The following is a 22,595-nucleotide window of genomic DNA, read 5'->3' as shown; positions in this document are numbered from 1 at the left end:
CTCTGATTGGTCTAGATCTGTGAAACGCGGCGCTGATTGGTCGTCTATTGTGGTACTTTGTAGCAAGGGAATGAAAAAGGGGCGTGTGCTGCGTGTAACTAATGGTAAAGTTTTTCCAAGCATTAAAGAATCCTACACAAATGTTAAATATGTTCTCAGTACTATTCAAAACGTTTAGGCCTATATGTTTGTTAAAACCAAACCAAACCAAACAGTTTCAGGCAAATACTCCTTTTAAAATACTCAATATAAGCCACTTAAAGATTAGGGAACAATGAAAGCAAAATGCAAAGCCTACAAATGTAAAGAACGTTTTTTTAATGTCCAGGTGACTTCTGTACAAAATATTTAATTTGAAGAAGGGTCAATAAGCGAAACAATACTGAAATAAGCTTTCAACATTGAAAGCAATTTCTCTATCCTTTAAATGTCACAATTAAATGAAAAAAACATATCACAATGTAGGTGGTTTTAAAATGAAAAGGTCCATGCTGACAGAACAAGGCAGGTTTCTGAAGAGTACATTTGGCTATTCCACACTCAAGAATTTCCTCTTTTTGGCAGTGCGCATGTAAGGGTGGTGCCGCCATTCAACATCTGCAGTATTCTCGTTCTCCAACGTGCCGAGCTTGATCATGTACACTGAAAAGATGAAGTACAAGATATGAATGATGAGCAGAGTGCAACATAAGTGCTCATTCTGCATTAATATCAATTAATCTAAAACCAAAAAACAGAGTTGCTTACATTTCATTTCAAATCTAGGTCCAACCTCTGACAACTCAACGTTCTTATGGTCGGTTTTCTTGTAGGTGTGGTGTCTGCAATATACAAAGTAATTTCGAAGTCAGTAAAACTAATCTTTTTAATCCCAATTTTGCTCAAAATCTTTACTACAGCAGTTAACACCACCACTCACCTGAAAGAGATGAAATCATCTGTATTTGCAAACGTAATAACACGCCTACTATCCTCTTTGGGTACAGGAAAAAGATACTTTAGGATGTTGGACACCTAGGGACAGGAGGTTTTTTTTTTTCATTATTCAGATCAGTCAGAGATTATCTGAAGTTTTTATGATGTTGCATTGAGATTTTAAATAATCCTCAGAAAAGCATAGTCTCTTTCTCTCTTTAATTACATATGACAAGACAATGATGTTTATTTATTTAAACAGGAACTTGAGTATCAAATACAATACACTACTGTTCAAAAGTTTGAGGTCGGTAAGATTTTTTATGTTTTGGAACTAAGTCTCTTAATATAGTCACCAAGACTGCTTTTAGTTGATCGCAAACACAGCAAAAACAGTAACATTGTGAAATATTATTACTTTTTAAAACTATTACTTTTTTAAAGGGGCCCTATTATGCTTTTTTACATTTTTAACTTTCTTTAGATGAAATGTTGATGTTTAAGCATGAAAAAGGTCTGCAAAGTTACAAAGCACACTCCAAAGGGAGTTACGCCATCAATATATAATCAAGCACTGATGACCGCTAGATTCCAAACTCTATATCTTTAATGATAAATACCCAATTGAGAGATTAATGCATTTATTGTATTAGGATATCTTTTAAAAACAAAACAATACCAAACTGTACATTTAAACAAGTTTAATTATACATTTATAAATAATAATATCCGTAGATGTCCTGAACAAAATGACGGAGTAGCCTATGTTTTTATGTTTCCACTGTTCGATCGCGCCCGCGCCTTACACACTCACACACACACCATATTCCAGCATTGCAATCTTGACATTGCAGCCTGTTCATTATAGCAATAATAAAATATAATAATAAAAGTCAACCTAACATATAAAAATTCCACTGCTCTGTTTAGTCAGTAGAACAATTTTTTGCCTTATGTGTAATTTATATGAAAAACATTTTAAATGAAAATACAGACACTTTTAGGAAAAGTCAGGTACCAGCAGGATTTTATTTATTTTTTCAACAAAGTTATTGCTGATATAAAATTCAAAACAAAGGCTATCAAAATAACTGCCATGGCAGTTCTAGTGTTAAGTTGTGTAAGTAGTGTGTTGAAACTTATGGTTATGGTGAGGGGCGTGACATTTCTGAAACACGTTTGCAGCAGTTGACCAATTACAACACGCTGATACAGCCAACCAATCAGAGCAGATTGCGCTTTTAGAAAGGAGAGGCTTCATAGAGCCTGGAACTAAACAGGGGTGCATTTCCCAAAAGCATCATTAGCCAACTATGGTCGCAAGTTCCATCGTTATGAGCATAGTTCAACGAGTCAGTGTGTCCCGAAACCATTGTTAAAATGTAATTTATTTGTGTGCTGCATCAGCATCATTACTCTAGTCTTCAGTGTCACATGATCCTTCAGAAATCATTCTAATATGCTGATTTGCTGCTCAAGAATGATTTCTTATTATAAATACTGAAAACAGTTGTTCTGCTTAATGTTTTTGTGGAGAGCGTTATATTTTTTTTTTAGGATAGACAGTTAAAAAGAACAGCATTTATTTGAAATAGAAATCTTTTAAAAACTGTCTTTACTGTCATTTTTTTAATCAATTTTATACATCTTTGCAGAATAAAAGTGTTATTTTTGTTTTTAAATAAATGTACTGACCCCAAACATTTGAATGATAGTGTAAGTGAGAAACTGACTTTATAATTGTTTCTAAGGACATTATTTCCTTTATAACTCACCCTTCGGCCAAGACGTGAAGTGAAGTTGTGGAAGATGAGGTGAGGGTAGGCCTCGGACATGGTGCCAATGTCTGGAACATCATGTCTCATTACCACATTGTACAATGTGAAGTAGGCTGTTGGCCCAAAAGGAAGGTGACATACCACCAAACCATCTAAAGAAGAAAGATACATAAATAGATATGAAAGTAGAGTGATTGGCATTCACAATGCACCAAATGCTAACACACTTTGCACACACACTCAAATAAGCATATCCAAAATGGACACACATGAAACCTATAAAAGTCCATACCTGGCTGGCCTCTGGTCTCATGGACAATGACAAGGTCATTGACATTATTAGCTTTGCACGCATGTACTAATGTTTTAACTTCATGGTTTCCTCTGTTCATACGCTGGGCCCCTGGAAACATCAGCTTCATTTCCTGCAAAAAAAAAATGCCATCTAAATAAACCACAACTACTGCTAGAAGATGGTTTCCCTTACGTCACAATGGTAAAATGAACATACAAAACATCACATTAGTAAAACTTCTGCATGGCTACAAGCATTCATAATGTCAAATGTGAATAATAAGATTTAACAAACTTTGGCAAACATCTTGAGTCTGGAGCTGGGGTCTCTGGAAGTTGTGACCATAACTTTGGGGTCTTCCACTCCTGCCCACTTGTACTCATCATCCATATGAGAGCTAACACCTATAAAATTTCAAAAATTATGTTTATATATGGCAGCAGACAAAACAGGATTCAGATATATGTGACAGAAAAAGATCACCTTCTCCACCCTCATCATCAAACTCCAACAGCTTCTGTAATTCTAAAGCCTCTTTCCGAACCTCAGTGGGTAAAATATGATTTTCTGCAAAAGATAAGAACAACTTAAAATATGACAACATCCAAATATATCATATAAGGTGATTGAGTTGGTTATCTAGCAGGAGTCTCACCATCTAAAGCAGATTTGAGCTTGTGTTTTTTCTCTTCAATAGTGCGCAGTCTGTCCTCCTGGGCTTTCCTGTACAGGTATTCCTTTCTCAGTCTCACCTCTCGCCGCAGCTACATCACAAAATGCAGTTCAGAAACAATATGAATTGTGGGAAATACACTGTTCAAAAGTTTGGGATCGGTAAGAGTCAAAAGTTTGGGATCGGAAAGAGCATCGGTTATGTTTTTAAAAGAAGTCTCATGTGTTCACCAAACTGCATCAACTTGATAAAAAATACAGTAAAACAGTTATACTGTGAAATATTATTATAAATTAAAATAACAGTTTTCTATTTTAATGTATTTTAAAATGTTATTCATTCATGTGATGGCCAAGCTGAATTTTCAGCATCATTACTCCAGTCTTCAGTGTCACATGATCCTTCAGAAATCATTCTGCTGATTTGCTGCTCAAGAAATATTATTATCAGTGTTGAAAACAGTTGTGCTGTTTAATATTTTGTGGAAACTGTGATACAATTTTACAAGATTCTTTGATTAATTGAAAGTTCAAAAGATCAACATTTATTTAAAATAGAAATCTTTTCTACCATTCTAAATGTATTTAGTCATTTTTCAGTCATCAATTTAATGTATCCTTGTTGAATAAAAATATTAATTTCCTATAAAAACAAACAAACTTACAGACCCCAAATTTGACCTGCACAAGAGAAGTAGTTGTAAGCAATGGCATTACTAAGACATGGCATTTGGTGCCCACACTCTCATGGACAACCAACCTGAAAGTCGAAATCAAAGACTGCGTAAAGTAATTATTTTAAGACACTCATTCATCATCAAACCTGCAAAGACACTCAATTCACAAAACATTCGGAGAAACTGCCCAAAATATCAACAAATAATTGTACAGTTCTGCAAGTGATTTTTCTATTTTCTGACTAGATGGGAGAGGGGGGGGATCACACTGTTAATGTGTATTCATCCATCAATCCCACTTCATTATGGAGCTTGCCTTGATCACACTACAACACAAACAGGAAAACAACGACCAGTTCGATAAACTAGGGTTCTATGTACCGCGTTAAAAGATTTACAAGCTAAAGTCTAACAAATTTGAGAATATTATATGTATAAATATGTTGTACTTACCATTTTGAACAACTACACGTGACAATTCAGCCTCTACTACGGTCTACTATCACGACTTCCTGTTGGACAACGCGCTCATCCAATCATTGACAACGAACACGAGTGACGCGATCTTTCAAAATAAAAGTTCACAACTGTGGGCGGACGGGTGTCATGTCAAATCATAGACTGTAAAAAAAGGAAATCCATAGAGAGTAAAAGAAAAATCGCGTCCACCCTTGAAATCAGGTCTCCCCAAAATGTCAGTTAATGATTATCCTAAGCAGGGCCGTACGCAGAGTATTATAAATACCGAGGTCCAAAATGTGATCTTGCTAGGGGGGTTCGGGGGCATATGCCCCCCTGAGACAATATTGATTTTCCTGATCTACACATATGCATTTTAAGGTATTTTAAGGCCAAAATCAAAGGCATGTCAGTGGGCAGTAGCATAACTTTGTCAAGCAGATAACAAATGTTACATTTAAATCAAATGTCAGTGCAATCCTTCTGTGTCCAGAGGCATAATGAGCAATTGGTATGAACATCAAATATTAGTTTCAGCTACTTGTTTCTTTACTAAATTAATGTTTTTGGACTAATCTGTTATATTAATGGTTCAATAAATTGTTCACTCATAAAGACACTTGTTACTTGTCGCCACCTACTGGCTTAATGATGCAAGTTGCACAAACACAGACAAGCGGAGTGATACAAACAGTGAAAAGTCCCAGTGCTGATACTGGTGAAATATTCGAACACATTCGATGTATACAAATATATATTTACAATAACAATGGCAATTTATTAAAGCTGCTTGTGTTGTTAATTTAGCTTATAGTTTCCACTGTCATGGACAAATAACATTAGACAGTAACAGTAGCCTATATCTGTGTTGAATCCAATAAAAATGTTAATCTCATTCTGGGCACAGTATGCAACACCTGCTCTTCCTCTCTCATCTCCATCCCCTTCTCTTCTCTTCTCTTCTCTTCTCTTCTCTTCTCTTCTCTTCTCTTCTCTTCTCTTCTCTTCTCTTCTCTTCTCTTCTCTTCTCTTCTCTTCTCTTCTCTTCTCTTCTCTCAAGTTTTTTTATCTTGACCTGTATATCCCTTCCGAGCTGGAATTCGCGCTTATGTCAACTTAAAAACCTACTGTGATTTGATCGGTCATCTCAAACATTTTGACATTGACGACGAGCGGTGTTTGAGTGCTGAAGCAGCTCAGATGAGGAGGTCGATTATCGTCGCGATGTGCGAATCATTGCAGCACCAAATTAGAGTTAATATTAGTTAATTATTTCACAACTTTTATTATACACTTAGAAAAATTAAATAATAATCAATAATAAAACCAATTGAACATAATTTCTTAACTGTTAATTAATAAATAATAATAGCCCATTAAGTGGATAATTGAGCATAATTTATTTGTTTTATTAATAACTGAAATATTTAGACATTTAACACTTAATTTAACACATAATTACATTAAAGATAGGCTAATTGAGAATATAGGGTAAGTGCAATTGTGTGTAAACAAAGCTATCAGTATGCTATTGCTATGCTAGTATATAAGCTAACAAATACAGACATAAATGGTCATTATGACATAGTTGAAAAAGCATTTATCATAACATAATTTTGTTGGAATTGTATTCAGGCGATAGAGTAACTCAGAATGCAACACAACAAACACGAGGTCTGTAATAAAGTAATTGCTAGTAATACAATTTTATTTAAAAAATCATTAATATTACAGAACATTCAAAACTGTAAAAAATGTTGTAGTCTAAATTAATACTTTTATTCAGCAATGATACATTAATTTGATCAAAAGTGACAATACTTGTGGTAATAATAATGTTACAAAATATTTCTATTTCAAATAAATACTATTCTTTTGAACTTTCTATTCATCAAAGAATCCTAAAAATATTAGGCAGTTCAACTGCTTTTAAAACTGATAATAAGAAATGTAGCAGTGTAACATGTGTGTTCAGTTTTGGTTTAGTTTCTTAGTTTGGTGTTTTTTAGCCCTGCAGTTTCCTCAGTTAATCTCTCCTGCAATCTCCTTTTTTTTTTTTTTGAGATTGAGTTTTGTTTTTTGAGTTTTGCATTGTGGATTTAATAAAACAGTTTGTGCTCTACTCCTTTAGTCGTGCACATTATAGCCACTTCGTGACAAGCAGCATATTATTATAGTTATTTTTCATGTGACACTGAAGTTTTGCTATTACATTTTAAAACATTAAAACAGAAAACAGTTTCAATTGCAATAATATTTCACAATATTACAGTTATTACTGCATTTCTGGTCAAATAAATGCAGCCGTTGGTGAGCGTTAGAAGCATGAGATATGCAACAAATGTTACCAACCCCAAACTTTTAAACAGTAGTGTAAAATAAATTAAAGTGGATAGAAAAAAAAATAAAATAAAGAAACAATTCAAGAGTTTCATATAATTAATAAATAGTGCAATACCATGTGCAAAAGACAGGAAGTTTAAAATAGAATGTGAAACAGTTTATGAAATGATTCACTGATGATCAGACTGATCTCTGCTGATGCCTGTTAAGAGAAGTAAGACATGTTCCTTCTAAATGTGTTTGTGGTGAGTTATTTCCTGTATGCGTTTCCTCTTCTACAACTTTGAAGACCAGTAGCCAACATCTTTACAGGCTCAAAACACTGCCAGTTTTCAGCCATCATGAATCCAATAACAGCATTTCTGCTAATGATCCTAATAGGTAAGGTGAATTCACACATACAGACTAACATCAACACAATCCAGATTTTATACCTGACAACCTCAACTACCATCTCACAGAGGACAAACATGAATCTTTCTCCACAGGACACAGCACATCTGACCATCTACAGACACTCGTCTGTCCCTACGAGAATAGGAATATATCTCAGAACAGAAGGGTGTGGTGCAAAAGAGATGGCCTGGATGAAAACTGCTGTACCGGCTTCTCATTCCAGCCAGGCAGCAGTGTTTTGGAGGACGGCAATATAGAAGTGCAAGATGATGGAAAAAACTCCTTTACCATCTCCGTAAAGACACTAGGACAAGGAGATGGAGTCTACTGGTGTGGGTTCATGACTGAAGACAAGATCATTGTTAAACTGGCCGAGGATTACTTTACCACTGGTAAGATGAAATGCTACTTCTCTATTTCCCTTTAGGTAGTTTCCTCAGTGTTAGACAGCACTATGTTAAAAATACTTCCAGCATATTCTTTATTTTAACTTTAAATTCCTAATATCTAATATTAAAAATCGTATGCAATGATAGTTTATTAATCTATGTTACAGCTCCATTTAACTTTGTTTGGTCCATTCTCCGTTGGATTTTATTTCTTTTGCTTCCTTTGATGACCATCTCATTTCACTTTTATTCAAACAGTGAGTGCTCACACAAACCACCTTAGTTTATCATCACATTGTACTGAAAAACACTTTGAGCTTTGAATGTCTTTAACATCTGTGAATGTTTCTTTTTTATTAATTTACATATTCTGTTTTGCTGACCATAGGGAAACATGGAGGTGCGAAGGTAAGAGCGCGCTGTAAAAACTTAAAAACTTAAGTTCAGTTGCTGCCTTAGATTTTTAAGTATAATCAAATTGGCTGTACAAGTCATTTCAAAGTAAATAATATTAAACTGACCGAATCTCTAACTTAAATGCTGCAAAAAACAAAACAAAACAAAAAAATGTTGCCATGACTTGATCAAATCAATAAAATGTGTTTTTAAATGAAACCTTTTTTTTGCAGACAACATAAATCAATGACGTCTGATGCCTAAGAAAGGAGGTGTAAGGACGAGGCACATTTACTGAAGTATAAAGAAAATATGCTTGAACGTCAGCTAAGACATCGGCTGTAAATGCACAATTTCTATTGTTGTTATTCTTTCTAAATAAGTGTTTTTTTTACAGAAAAGTTCACAATTGCAGCCTGACTATATTCAACCGCAATATTTAAAATGAAAATAGGTAATAATTTTGTTCCATTTACAGTACCTGTCAAAAGTTTGGAAATGTTACTATTTTTTATGTTTTTGAAAGAAGTCTGTTATGCTCATCAAGCCTGCAGTAAAAAAAAAAAAAAAAAAAAACTAATATTATGAAATATTATTACAATTTAAAATAATGGTTCTCTTTTTTAATATACTTTAAAATGTAATTTATTTTTGTGATGCAAAGCTGAATTTTCATCAGCAAGTACTCCAGTCTTTGGTGTCTTATGATCCTTCAGAAATCATTTTAATATGCTGATTTATGATCAATGTTGGAAACAGTTGTGCTGCTTAATAATTTTTTATAACCTGAGATACTTTTTTCAGGATTATTTGATGAATAAAAAGTTAAAAAGAACTGTATTTATTTAGAATAAAAATCTTTTGTAACAATATACACTACCGTTCAAAAGTTTGGGAACAATAACTATTTTTTTTTTAAGAAATTAGTACTTTAATTCAACAAGGATGCGTTAAATTGATAAAAGGTGATGGTAACGATTTATATTGTTAGAAATGTTTCTATTTTGAATAAATGCTGTTTTTATGAATAAATGCTGTTAACGTTTTACTCATCAATGAATCCTGAAAAAAGTATTCCAAAAAAATTTATTAAACAGCACAACTGTTTCCATCATTGATAATAACTCAGTATCAAATCATCATATTAGAATGATTTCTGAAGGATCATAAGACACCAAAGACTGGAGTACTTGCTGATGAAAATTCAGCTTTGCATCACAAAAATAAATTACATTTTAAAATATATTAAAAAAGAGAACCATTATTTTAAATTGTAATAATATTTCATAATATTATTTATTATTATTATTTTTTTTTTAACTGCAGGCTTGATGAGCATAAGAGACTTCTTTCAAAAACATTAAAAAATAGTAATGCTTCCAAACTTTTGACTGGTACTGTATGTAAGTTAATATACTAATATAATAATAATAATATAACTATTGCATTTATCATTCATGCAAAAGTTAAACTGCTTTGTTTTAGGATTTTTTGTGGATGTTTTCCTAATTTTAATAATTTTTTAGAGCTTATAAATCATATTTCTTAATATACTGTATAAAAAACTAAAGTCATTGCCACGTTGTGTAATGTAACATATAAAGCATCAATGAACAATGTATAACACAATTTTGATGTAAGAATACAGATATAATAAACACTGTCTGTATCAGTGTCTCTGTGAGTTGATCAAAGTGCCGTCTTTACTAACTTACTTTGATTATTAGTACAAGAAAACAACTTAAAAACAAGTGAAATTTACAATACAGCCACTGAAAATAAGAGAGAAAAACTGACCCAGTAACATTGCAAAAATATTATAGTATTTTTGTATTGAATTCAGTTTTCAAGCAACAGCAAAGTTTCAACCAATCATGATTTCATTGAAATTTAGGCCAAAAAAATGAAGAAGAAGAAAAACAACCTCAGATGACAAATACATCACAGTTCTTTCTTGCAATTTACCATCATAAAACGATAAGGTAGACAAAAACAATGGAGTGCAAAAATGGTATAATTACAGACAAAAAAAAAAAAAAGTAAAACACAAGTTTGCATAATGACACAGTAGATAGATCTCATTGCCTTATCCAAGCACACTCATTACTGGTCTATTTGACTTATTAAAAGTTATTCACCATAGTTTCCTTTACGGCATTTCCTGATTTAAAGAATCAGAGTGTGAGAATAGTTATGTCTGATGTCGTAACTACTCCGTATCATAAGAGTGATCATTTATTGACCAAAATCCTTTACATTTCTAAAATATTTTTTCTTAATATATTTTGGGTAAACAAATAATCCTACCATGATGTACAGTATATCTATTTCAAACACTAAACACACAGCAAAACTACACAAAGCCAAGCTCTCAGAACATCTATTGAGCATAAATACCAATTCATCCACAAATACAAGGCAACTAATAAAGCGATCGAATCAATGAAAAAACATGAGTTGGTTCACATAAGTGATGATGAAAATATTGCAACCATAAAAAAGCAAAGCATGTAAACATTCAGAAAGCACAATGTTATGAGTGAGTGAAAATGGTCCATTTCAATCTGAAAAACAAAGTACAAAGGTCAAATTGCATGCAAGTTGTAGCAATTTTGCATGGCTTCTCCACTTATTGCAGTTTGAGCCCAAAGAGTGTGAACTACGCCAGCCCTTCCAACCTCTCGAAGCATGGAAGGTGGATTGGGGAGTGTTTGTGGCAAGTGGAAAACCAGTCTTGAGCGTTTTTTAACCTGTCAGTCAGATTACATAGTCAGGTGTTAGGCTGCTGAAGAAATTTTTTTCTCATTTTTTTTTTTTTTTTGATGAGAACTCTTTCAAGCTTGTGGTATCAATGCACAAACATTGCTTTAGCAGAGAGAGTGTTACAGTTCCTCATAGTCGCCCTCCTCTCTTTTTGCTAAGCCTTCTGCTCCGGCCAGAAAAGCATCAAGATCATCTGTTTTCTTGCTTCGTGACTTCCTCTTTTTCTTCTCCTTTTCATCTGCGGTCCCAGCTGCATCATCTCTTTCCTTTTTCTTGTGCTTGTGTTTCTTCTTGCTACTTTTGTCATCATCCTACGTGAAATACGAAATAGTTATAAAACAACAGTATACAAAATGTAATTGATGAAATGTTGTAACTAAATATATAATTAACCTCTTTACTCCTTTTTTTCTTTTTCTTCTTTTCCTTGGAATGTTTGCTTTCTTTTTCTATGAGAATAAAAATACAAACATTTTTTAGATGGCTATTATATGCATATATTTACAAATATGCACTTGTATGTATGTATGTATGTGTGTATGTATATATGTATGTGTGTGTGTGTGTGTGTGTGTGTGTGTGTGTGTGTGTGTGTGTGTGTGTGTGTGTGTGTGTGTGTGTGTGTGTGTGTGTGTGTGTGTGTGTGTGTGTGTGTGTGTGTGTGTGTGTGTGTGTGTGTGTGTGTGTGTGTGTGTGTGTGTGTGTGTGTGTGTGTGTGTGTGTGTGTGTGTGTGTGTGTGTGTGTGTGTGTGTGTGTGTGTGTGTGTGTGTGTGTGTGTGTGTGTGTGTGTGTGTGTGTGTGTGTGTGTGTGTGTGTGTGTGTGTGTGTGTGTGTGTGTGTGTGTGTGTGTGCGTATGTATGTATGTATGTATGTATGTATGTATGTGTGTGTGTATGTATATATATATATATATATATATATATATATATATATATATATATATATATATATATATACATACATACAGTATCTATCTATCTATCTATCCGATTACAAAATTATTCTGGTGACTTGCCATCTTGCTCATCGCTGCTGTCTTTGCTTATAATTGACTTCTCCTCGATTCCTAGGCCAAAGAGGTCACCGTCATTCTTGCTTTTGAAGGAGAGTACAGAAGGTTTCATGGGCTCAGGGATTTTAGCTGTGTTGATGTCATCATCAGATATATCAGGAATATCATCTCTAACTGGGAAAGAGTCCTAGAACAAGCAAGACAACAAAAGTCTTTTCTAGTTATTCAAACCTTAAATTTAATCAATTTGTAAATGATCCAGACAAGTCATCAAAACAATGCCCATCATCATCATCATCATCATCATTTCAGTACCTTAACCACTTTCTGCATGACTTCTTCCTCGCTCTCAAAGTCAGGGTCATCCATGACAAATGAAAGCATCTGTTTGGCCACAGGCACGTCTGGGTCTGTGTCAGAGGACTCTGCCTGAGCCGATTTCTCTTTATGTTTTATGACCCGTGATTGAGGATCAGCCAGGACTGCTGTGTCTGGCGCTGTCTGCAGCTGTTGAGTATTGTGTACTGGAGTGGGACTGAGAATGGAAGTCTCTATGTTCTGACTGCTAACAGTCTCCTGGGTCTGGATCACTGGCTCTTTGTGGATAGGCTTTGGTTTGTCCTCTAGTGTTAATGAATCCATAGCCACCCTGGATAACCATATTATTGTTAATATTATTAACAATTAACAGTATTTGATTTAGGTAATAAACTTATCGCCCACAACACAAACACAATTCTTAGCTTATTTCAGCTATTATTTACTAGTTTATCAACATGTCACTTATCACTTAAGGCCCATTCACATCAGTGATGACTATAAACTATAAAAAGAACTATATTAGCAACCACACCAACGTACAATAATTATGAGCATGTGTTGCAGTTATGTCGTCTGCAGCTCTTTAGCTCTTTAAAGCAGGATGGATTCTGATTGGCTGTTTTTATCATTCACCAGCTGGAAAAAAAATCATTCTGAAAGTGATTCCAATGATATTAATAATGTTTTAATTGTGGTGTGGACTTCCCTATTCTCATAGAAACTATTATTAAAACGTTATAGTCACTGTTATAGTTATAAGCCTTGGTGTGAACGTGTCTTAATGAAAGGAAGGAATTCAAGCTTACAGGTGAGGTTCAGAGTCCAGATCTTCATCCTGAGTTACAGCGGGTTTTGGACCCTCCTCATCACTGGAGAGAGATATATCCAAGCCTTTACTGACAATAGAAGCTCTGGGTTCAAGTTCTGCATCATCAAGGTCCAAATCATCCTGGAATCCGGCAACCATGGGGTTCCCTTCTCTTCCTTCCCCATCACTATAATAAACATGTAACAAGAATGGATGCAAATTCAACTTATTTTGTACTGAACATCAGGTACAATGTCTCACAGATTTTTGAACAGATGAAACCACTAGCTCAGTTCATTTACAAGTAAAAGTACACTTCCATGCAAAATTTTGGGGTCAGTAAGATTTTTTTTAAATAAATTAATAATTGTATTCAGCAAGGATGCATTTAATTGATCAAAAGTGACAGTATATAATGTTAGAATAGATTTCAAATAAATGCTGTTCCTTTGAATCATAGAATCCTGGGAAAAAAGTATCATGGTTTCCACAAAAATATTAAGCAGAACAAATGTGTCATCACAGAGAAATAAATTACATTTTAAAAAAACATTAAAATAGAAACCAGTTATTTTAAATTGTAAGAATATTTTACAATATAACTTTTTTTTAGTCAAATGAATGCAGCCTTTGTGAGCATAATAGACTTCTTTCAAAAACATTTAAAAAATCTTACCGATACCAAACATTTGAAGGGTAGTGTACACTGACTACAATACATTTTCTAACAAAATAACATATCACATAATTTAAAAAAAGGCCTCTGTTATCTGCCCTTGGTGTACCTGTCACTATCTGCAGTACCCGCAGCAGAGGGCTGGGTGTTCATAGCCGGTCTTGTGTTAGGAGGCAGACTGTCTTCCAAGAAGCTTTTGTCTAGTCCCTCGTCTGGCACAAAATCATCCACGCTCCGAACCGTAGGCAGAGTCTCTGCAGATACTGGATCTGGCTCTGTGGAAATCCAAGAAGCGTGAGGTCACATGATCTGGGGCAAAAACATCTTACATTAAAAATATATAAACAGCAGCCATTACAATGAGTTCCAAACAAGAAGAATGGTGAATGACAAAAAAAAAATTGTGCTATATTGATATGCGTTTTACTAAATAACTACTGCTTGATACCCAAGCTCCTTTAGGTGGGGTGCAAGAGCTACTAAACCCTCTCCATAGCTCAGGAATGCACAAAGTCTTGTGATTTTCTATTGATCCACAAAACATCCTTATGATCTGCACGAGTCCTAATCCTCCCCATTTTTCACGGCTTTTGTGGGTGTCGCTCGAGGAAAGCTCTCTCTGAGAGAGGATGTGTGTGTGTGTAGTGTGTGTAAATGAATTCCTCTGAGCCTTCAAATCCCTTTTTTAGTTCATAGCATTAGGGCAGTTATTTAACAATGAGTCACTGAGACACTGAATATTTGATAAGAAAAGGAATAAAAGCTGTTTTTAGTGCCATTAAAAGCTCAGGGTTTCTAACATACGTGTTTTCTAATACAATAAGCACACGCAGCTAGAAGCACCATGCTCAAACTCACCCTGGGCGACTGATGGAGGTTCCTGGGCAGGAGAGGAACCAAAAAGCCTGGAGATGAAGCTGCGTTTCTGGGTTTGAGGAGCAGAGGCAGAAGCCTGAGCTGGAGCAGAGACCGTCGGGCCAGGGTGAGCAGGAGAAGGGGAGGGAGAGGTCACAGGCGCTGGGGTTGAGGAGAGAGGGGGAGGAGGAGGGGACGGAGAGGGAGATGGAGACTTCAGGATCTGGGAAGGAATGGGAGGCTGCTGGGGGCTACAGGGGCTGGAGCTGCTAGTGGAGCATCCGCTCTGAGGAACGACGGGAGACTGCGTGCCTGAGGAAGGGCTCTGTCCGTTAGCAGGACCGGGAGAGTTGTAGCCTTTACTACGAGAGTCTTTCATTTCCAGGAAACTGAAAGTTATAACAGACACCTATTGTATCATACTAGTCAGATACCACTCACTGCAGTTCACAAACCTATTTTTTTTTAATGTTTTTGAAGTCTATTGTGTTTAGCAAGGCTGCATATATTTGATTAAAAATACAATAGTCATATTTTGAAATATTTGTACAATTTAAAATAACTGTATTCCATTTTAATATATTTTAAAATATAATTCATTCTTGTGATGCAAAGCTGAAAGAATTTCTGCAGCCATTACTCCAGTCTTCAGTGTCACATGATCCTTCAGAAACCATTCTAATATGCTGATTTGCTGCTTAAGGAACATTTCTTATTATTAATGTTAAAAACATGTAAAGGGTTCTTTTGAATAGTAGTGTAGTTGCTGATATTTGAATTGGAATCATGTTTTGACTGTCCAGATGGTGAAATTAAACTACTGGAAGTTTGTGTGGCGTTTTTAGTTCTTACATATCATAGTTCTGGTCTTCTGTCTCCTGCTGAACTGTTAGCTCCTCTAGCGTGGCATCGATGTCCAGCTGATTGGTCTCCAGCTGCCGTAACAGGGTCTCTCTCTGTGAAAGTTCAAATGAAAGATACCTTTACTACGGTTTCATTTAAAGGAACACTCCACCGTTTTTTGAAATAGGGCTTATTCACCTTCTTTCCTACATTTAGATAGGTGGGCAAATGCATTTTTGTCTCGCAAATGCATGCATTGTTTTAGTTTGACAGGGTGAGCGCTAGCTTAGCTTAGCATAATGAATGGAATCCTTTGTTGCCAGCTAGCATGTCCTGAGTAAAAGTAATATATATAAAAAATAAAAAAAACACCTAATTACTTCTTGTGGCCTGCGTATTCACAACGAGTACAAATAGCGATGCAGATTAACACTAGGCGATTTCCTAGGCAGATATTGACATATATTAAGGACTATATTAGGGGGAAGCACAGGCGAAGCACTGCTACTTGGGTGTGATATCAATGCGCCCAAGTAGCAGTGCTTCGCCCTAATATAGTTCCAAGTCAATATCTACCTAGGAAATCGCCTAGTGTTAATCTGCATCGCTATTTGTACCTGTTGTGAATACGCAGGCCACAAGAAGTAATTAGGTGGGTTTTTTTTTTTTATATTACTTTTACTCAGGACATGCTAGCTGGCAACAAAGGATTCCATTCATTATGCTAAGCTAAGCTAGCGCCGACCCTGTCAAACTAAAACAATGCATGCACTGAGACAAAAATGCATTTGCCCACCTATCTAAATGTAGGAAAGAAGGTGAATAAGCCCTATTTCAAAAAATGGTGGAGTGTTCCTTTAAAGATCTAACAACTAGTGCACATGACACAGCTTATTGAGCTTAATATTAACAATTACAAATGACCCTAACTTTTAACTCTGGCTGAGTTTTTTATTTGATTAAACCACTATTTTAGCCTAGAACATTCACCTGCTTACCTGAAGCTGCAAAAATGGAATGTTGAAAAATCTGTGCAAATATTTCAAACCAAAACCATTCTTCATGGAAGATTCTGCATAATGGATGTAAGAGGAGCCACGAGGTCTACAAAATCATAAAGACAGCAAACAGCAATAAAGCTCACAGAGAATAAGTTATTAAACATTTAAAAAACTCATTTGTGAACATTCTCCATGATTTTCAATCCTAAATTTGACATTAACCCACAAACAATCTGCAACTGATTATCTCCAAACCTTTTCATTCAAACTGATAAATTGTTTGTAATAAGACCAAGAATGTATGTTAAGTCAGTAAAAAGTGTCAGTTAACATGTTTATGTTGACTGTAATGATCGAACCTGTTAAGCCCAGCGATGAAGTCACGTATGTCATCAGGCAAAATGACTCGGTGTTCTCCCATGTCCCGGTAATTTCCCAAAACGCACACTGGCACATGAGTGGGTACCTTGGGCAACTCCCGCATAATGTAATTATAAGTCCTATCGGTGCAAACAAAGCACAAATTTGGTATAACAAAGAAGAGCTGTGAGTTCTGCATGATGGAGAAGCAGTCTCTGGAGATGCTGATAGTCTTTGTTCACCTACCACTGTTTGGTGATGTCAAACATCAAGACCACACCATTGCAGTTCTTATACACGTCCAAAAACTCAGCATCCAAGGCCAGTTCACTCTCCGTCTGCTAACAGCACAGAGACATTTCCAGCTAAACATTAGTCAATGAAGCGGATTTTTAACTGTCATTACACCTGATTTTGATAGATTATTACTATAAATTTACCTCTTGAGGTTCATTTTCCAACTTCAAGTTTTCACCTCTCTTTTTCCCCTTTCCTGTAGAATGTCAGTGGCAGAATATTTTAACAGTGCTATTCAAACGTTTGGGGTCAGTAAGTTTTTTGAAAGAAAGTAATACTTTTATTCAGCAAGGTGCATTAAATTGATCAAAAGTGACAGTAAAGACCTTTATAATGTTACAAAGGATTGCTATTTCAATAAATGTTATTCTTATGAACTGCAAAAAGCATCATGGTTTCCACAAAAAATATTAAGCAGCAAAAAAATAAATGTTTCTTGAGCACCAAAATCAGCATATTAGAATAATTTCTGGAGGATCACGTGACACTGAAGACTAGAGTAATGATGCTGAAAACTCAGCTTTGCCATCACAGGAATAAACTACATAAAAAAAAAACATTTAAATAGAAAACTTTAAATTTGTAATAATATTTCACAATATAACAATTTTTTACTGTATTTTTGATCAAATGCAGCCTTGGTGAGCATATGAGACTCAAAAACATGAAAGAATCTTACTGACCCCAAACTTTTGAACAATAGTGTAGATCAAAATGGATGTATGTATGTATGTATGTATGTCAAATTAGTTGAAAACAACTTCAAGTAACTTCAAGAGCATCCAAAACAGGTTAAAAAAATGTGGCTTTTTCTTTCTCACAAAGGAAGTGACATTAGTGGTATTAGCAAGAGTTGGTTTTCTGCGGTCTCTAGTTGTCACTCTGCACATCATTATGGTCTGTTTTTTACACTTGCATGTTAGACTAGATACATTTGTAGTTCAGCCACAATGCAGTCAGTGAAAACAAAATGTTTGCACTCGGATAACAGAACAAACAGATCAAGCACAGGCAAGTCACAGCCTAATGTCTACAATCTATTGAGTTTCTCACCTACACCTTCAGGAAGGGGGATTTTTTGGCCTGGTTGGACAGCAAGTAAGAAAAATACCATTAATATAAATGACTGGGGATGAAGGAGAGCTGGGTGAAATGACTTCATGTATGACCGTCAGAATGAGATGGAGGATGTGAATTAAACAATGACATGCAGAACCTGTACACTAAACTTTAGAAGGCATTATAAATTGCATAATGGTTGGAATACACTACATGATTTTAAATCTCAACAGATTGTCCAAAACAGACTAAGTAAATGGTTACAGAGAAAACCTGAGCATCACACACTAAACAGAGGGTCACACTACCAGACTTTAAAGTCGCTCTTAACACAACAAACTCACACAGAAACACGTGCCTCGTTGCTAAGAGAACAAATGAATAAAATAAAAACCGTGCGTTCTAAAACTGGCTCAAACATGCTTGAAGTTGACATCCTTCAAATGGATGGAATTATATAAAAAGTCTGCGTCCATTACGCTACAAGATTTTCTGTGAGATCTGTGAACTTTGACTGCATAATATCTGATAATTCAGGCCCAAACCATAAACTACACTGTAGTGTATTCCACCCTTAAGATAAATATGACAGTAACGTCTACAAAGTCACCTGATCAGAATGCTAAGAGAAATGACTAGAAACAGACTGGTGGCAACTCACCTTTATCCACCACATCCCAGACCTCCACCTTTACCACATCATCAGTAGCTGGGAAGAAATGACAAAAAATGTGAGCGGTTCTGGAAAACTGAGGTCACTTATTTGCATTTATTTCAATACATTTATTTTGCATTGATTCTAAGTTACAGAAGTCCAAATACAAATTTCACAGCATCCATTTTTTTTTTTTTTTTTACTTAATTTTAATTTTAAAATTTTACTTTTCTAAAATAACTTAGAATAAAAAAAAAGTTGATGAAATATTATATTTAGGTTTTTGGTACAGAAATATATACAGTAGCAAACCCAATCTGTTTAATTATAAATTAAATACAATATTTATATAAAATATTTTTTTATTTCAAATAAATATAAATACAGATTATTTGTTGAGCTGAAACCTTGACTAACATTATAAGATTGCTTCAATGCCACATGGAAAACAATACCACAAAGTAATATAATATACAATTATATATAATACTGTTCTTTTCAGAAAGAACAGGGAATATAAAGTATGCTTTTGGCAATGAGCACGGCACTTCAAGTAAAATGTTGAATACAAGTAGAGCCATGCCCACTATCAAATGAAGGAGCCTCCTCACTGTAAATTAGCCTACCGCTAACAGGTTCCACCACGTGATGTGGAGCTGAAAGCTTTTGAAAAATGGATGTACTTAAATAGGGAAAACAAACTCTAGAAATCACTAGATAACATCTAATGTTCGATTCAGGCCATTTAAAGCCATAAATCTAATCTACTTATCCACTAGCTGATAGACAGCATATTTACCTTGATGCAAATCTATTTTGCATAATTAAGATGCACAAATGGAAAGAAATAAAAATCATTAGATAATTAGTTCACATCTTTCAAACAAAAGTGCAAAAGCAACTTCAAACACACTCTTAAAAATTACGTTTTTTTTTTTTTTTTTTTTTGCAGTGATGCTATAGAAGAGCCATTTTGGTTCCCCAAAAAACCTTTAGTGAACAGTTCTTAAAAGAAAGGAGAACTCCGGTCAATTTTAACATTGAGCTCATTTTTTGGTAAATTTGGAGTGCTGTCAATACAGAGAACAACGACAAAAATCGGTGTTGCCTACACCGTGTTATCCTCTTTTCAAAATTTGCACCCTGTTGACTTCAATGGGGCAAGTTTTAAACCTGCTTTTAGCCTCTTAACATCCTTGATGTGTCATTACAAGTGCACAGGTCATGTGAGTGATTCCTTCAGTGAACGCGGGTGAATCTGACTGCAGTAGTGAACGCAGTCAGATTCAGATTCAGATTCAGATTGTGAAAGATATGAATAAAAATGATGTTTATTCAGCCAGCGCACATACCTGTATTTACATCCTGTTTTCGGTTGAAGTCCACATTAGTCGATTGTCGAGTTCACATGCATAGGTTTAGTACGTACGATCATGCGCCCGAACTAGACAATTGACTACTGTGGACTTCAACCGAAAACAGGAAACAAATACAGGTATGATCGCTGGCCGAATTAACTTCATTTTTATTCATATCTTTCACATCTACTGCAGTCAGATTCACCCGTGATCACTCTAAAGGAATCACTCACATGACCTGTGCACTTGTAATGACACATCAAGGATGTTAAGAGGCTAAAAGCAGGTTTAGTACTTGCCCCATTGAAGTCAACAGGGTGCAAATTTTAAAAAGAGGATAACATGGTGTCGGCAACACCGATTTTTGTCTTGGTCTCTGTACTGACAGCACTCCAAATTCACAAAAAAATGAGCTTAATGTTAAAATTGACCGGAGTTCTCCTTTAAAAGAACCATTTTATCTTAGAATCTAAATAACCTGTTTTCACTATAAAGAAACTCTTTTGCCCAGTGGTTCCATGGATGTTAAAGGTTCTTCATGGAACCATCAATTCCAATAATGATTTTTAAGAGTGTAAGTAGAAAGATTTCAATAACACTAAGATGACAGGAGCTTTGATTTCCATAAAAAACATCAAGCTTACTTTTATAACTCCAGTGGATACTAGTGACCTGGATCTCTTGAGTTGGAATGTACTCTTCCTGGAACTTCCTACCCTGCAGCCGGTGCCACAGGGTGCTTTTTCCCGTGTTTCTATCTCCTCGAATTACTATCTTCACTGAAAGACCACACATAACATGTTAGAGCTTGTGATAACAACATTATCCCAAGCACACAGCGCTCAGGGGCTCCAGCAACACAGACTTGATTTGTTGTGACATGCTGTATGTGTTACAATTTAATCCAATAGTATGCGGATGCATGGAAAATCTAGATTTTGTTTTCTCCTTTAAATTTAAACCTGGAAAGATTTTGAAGCAAAGTAATGAAACTCAAATTTTAATGAATTATCATTAATTGTACATTTTAGCAGGCATTTGACTTACTGTTGTACTGAACCCCTTTAGCAAATTTTCTCTGCAGACTCTGGTTCATGGACTGTAGGCCAGCAGGGATGTTCTTGTCCTTCACCTGACCAGCCGGCTCAGAGCCCACGAGCTTCTTCAGAGCGGAGAACATCTTGACCAAACTATGCCTCTAGATGGGTATTATAAATATAAAATATTCTTGTCTCAAACTGGCCTCTATGACGCCCCCAGATTGTCTGTCTGTGGGTGGACAGTTTTCTTGCAATGCTCATAAAGCATTTCTACATTAGTTTGAGAGGTGAATGAGTCCTGCTTTGGCACAGCATAACATCTCAAAATCAATTCAGATCTTCATCTCTGGATCCTTTTCCACAGAATGACACAGTTAATGCAGTCCAGCATCACAAGATTCTCATTCAAGTGTTGAATCTGCTTCTGCTACAATATAAAGAAGAAAAAAATAACGAGATGAGTTGAATGAAGTTGCAATGCCTTATATCAAGACCTGGAGCTGCAGATATATAAAAAGCATATTTAATGGATTGGTATGTTGCAATGCACTGCAGCAACTCTAATTTGCAGGGATGCCTGAATTTGTGTCTCAAAACCTAGTAAGCTGCCTGCATAGACAATCCGTTGGGACACCATAGGTGTGTGGAATATGATGTCCAAAAATGCTGTCTAGTTAGGCGGCTCGTTAAGATTTAAGACACAACCTGACACTGCGATTTCTACTACAAACGGCCGTGATGTTTATATAATAGAAAAGAGTGTAGCACTCCAAAAAGCAAACACAAATAGCACAGGCACTAACGTACTATTGTGGATAGCTGTTATGTCAGATATTTGACAGCTGCCTGTACATACTAGCCTGCTAACGCGGAACTAACTGTATATTTAACAGATTTGTATTAGATTTGTGATGCTCTTGTACTTACAGTGGTTTTGTCGTCTATACTAGAGCAACTGAATGATTAGATCCAACATTCAACATCTTATATTTCTGACCCACTGTGCAGTGTGATCATCTTATAACCTGCACAGCTTATGAATAATGAAATCATTGAAATGCTGCTCTGTATATTTGTGAAGTACGCTGCGGTAGGGTTAGCTACGGTCACGGTAATTACATTTCAAAATAAAAGTCCCCTCACTAGTTAGTTAGCTAAGAATTTTGCTAAAAACCTAGAGACATCTATCATCATACATACAGAAAATATATGACTTATTTCATCC

The 22,595-nt window shown here is 35.4% G+C and overlaps 3 protein-coding genes across 5 annotated transcripts; 1 reads left to right on the top strand and 2 right to left on the bottom strand.

The window, feature by feature from the left end:
• Window positions 1-70: 70 nt before the first annotated feature.
• imp4 (IMP U3 small nucleolar ribonucleoprotein 4) lies at window positions 71-4,886 on the bottom strand. Of its 2 annotated transcripts, XM_081365472.1 has the most exons (10): window positions 4,791-4,849; window positions 4,326-4,420; window positions 3,644-3,752; window positions 3,472-3,555; window positions 3,283-3,392; window positions 2,986-3,118; window positions 2,691-2,845; window positions 920-1,014; window positions 748-821; window positions 303-642 (listed from the first exon to the last, which is right to left on the bottom strand). In XM_081365472.1, the coding sequence occupies exons 5-10, from the start codon at window positions 3,376-3,378 to the stop codon at window positions 530-532; spliced, it is 666 nt and encodes a 221-aa protein (XP_081221598.1). In that variant the 5' UTR covers window positions 3,379-3,392; window positions 3,472-3,555; window positions 3,644-3,752; window positions 4,326-4,420; window positions 4,791-4,849; the 3' UTR covers window positions 303-529. The 2 variants fall into 2 exon arrangements, with proteins under 2 accessions (XP_081221597.1, XP_081221598.1); XM_081365471.1 differs by lacking the exon at window positions 4,326-4,420 and having other exon boundaries at window positions 71-642; window positions 4,791-4,886.
• A 2,425-nt stretch (window positions 4,887-7,311) lies between these two features.
• On the top strand, window positions 7,312-9,215 carry LOC308691672 (uncharacterized protein). The gene is made up of 5 exons (XM_081367154.1): window positions 7,312-7,520; window positions 7,628-7,927; window positions 8,092-8,181; window positions 8,313-8,332; window positions 8,554-9,215. The coding sequence occupies exons 1-5, from the start codon at window positions 7,481-7,483 to the stop codon at window positions 8,560-8,562; spliced, it is 459 nt and encodes a 152-aa protein (XP_081223280.1). The 5' UTR covers window positions 7,312-7,480; the 3' UTR covers window positions 8,563-9,215.
• A 782-nt stretch (window positions 9,216-9,997) lies between these two features.
• On the bottom strand, window positions 9,998-22,459 carry rabl6b (RAB, member RAS oncogene family-like 6b). Of its 2 annotated transcripts, XM_081367152.1 has the most exons (17): window positions 22,298-22,459; window positions 21,378-21,797; window positions 20,975-21,109; window positions 18,979-19,026; window positions 18,312-18,341; window positions 17,402-17,454; window positions 17,208-17,302; window positions 16,961-17,101; window positions 16,599-16,704; window positions 15,610-15,713; window positions 14,761-15,146; window positions 14,012-14,177; window positions 13,225-13,413; window positions 12,413-12,746; window positions 12,101-12,284; window positions 11,477-11,532; window positions 9,998-11,394 (listed from the first exon to the last, which is right to left on the bottom strand). In XM_081367152.1, exons 2-17 carry the CDS (start codon window positions 21,508-21,510, stop codon window positions 11,203-11,205), a joined length of 2,352 nt encoding a protein of 783 aa, XP_081223278.1. In that variant the 5' UTR covers window positions 21,511-21,797; window positions 22,298-22,459; the 3' UTR covers window positions 9,998-11,202. The 2 variants fall into 2 exon arrangements, with proteins under 2 accessions (XP_081223278.1, XP_081223279.1); XM_081367153.1 differs by lacking the exon at window positions 18,312-18,341.
• Between the last annotated feature and the right edge of the window lie 136 nt (window positions 22,460-22,595).

The sequence above is a fragment of the Scardinius erythrophthalmus genome (assembly GCF_964197995.2).
Source record: "Scardinius erythrophthalmus genome assembly, chromosome: 5".
Classification (NCBI taxonomy): domain Eukaryota; kingdom Metazoa; phylum Chordata; class Actinopteri; order Cypriniformes; family Leuciscidae; genus Scardinius; species Scardinius erythrophthalmus.
The sequence above is the reverse complement of the archived record's forward strand: the minus strand, read 5'-3'. Positions and strand labels throughout refer to the sequence as shown.

Bases quoted from the DNA above. Each gene is read 5' to 3' on its own strand.
- imp4 (XM_081365471.1), bottom strand. The intron at 3,556-3,643 runs GTGAGACTCCTG...TATCTTTTGCAG, and splicing joins GCTCAAATCTGCTTTAGATG to AAAATCATATTTTACCCACT. The intron at 822-919 runs GTGAGTGGTGGT...TGTATATTGCAG, and splicing joins GATGATTTCATCTCTTTCAG to ACACCACACCTACAAGAAAA.
- LOC308691672 (XM_081367154.1), top strand. From the start codon at position 7,481: ATGAATCCAATAACAGCATTTCTGCTAATGATCCTAATAG. The intron at 7,521-7,627 runs GTAAGGTGAATT...CTTTCTCCACAG, and splicing joins TCTGCTAATGATCCTAATAG to GACACAGCACATCTGACCAT. The intron at 8,182-8,312 runs GTGAGTGCTCAC...TGCTGACCATAG, and splicing joins ATTTCACTTTTATTCAAACA to GGAAACATGGAGGTGCGAAG.
- rabl6b (XM_081367152.1), bottom strand. From the start codon at position 21,510: ATGTTCTCCGCTCTGAAGAAGCTCGTGGGCTCTGAGCCGGCTGGTCAG. The intron at 18,342-18,978 runs GTGAGTTGCCAC...CTGTCCAACCAG, and splicing joins CTGGGATGTGGTGGATAAAG to GCCAAAAAATCCCCCTTCCT. The intron at 17,455-18,311 runs GTGAGAAACTCA...GACATTCTACAG, and splicing joins CCCCCTTCCTGAAGGTGTAG to GAAAGGGGAAAAAGAGAGGT.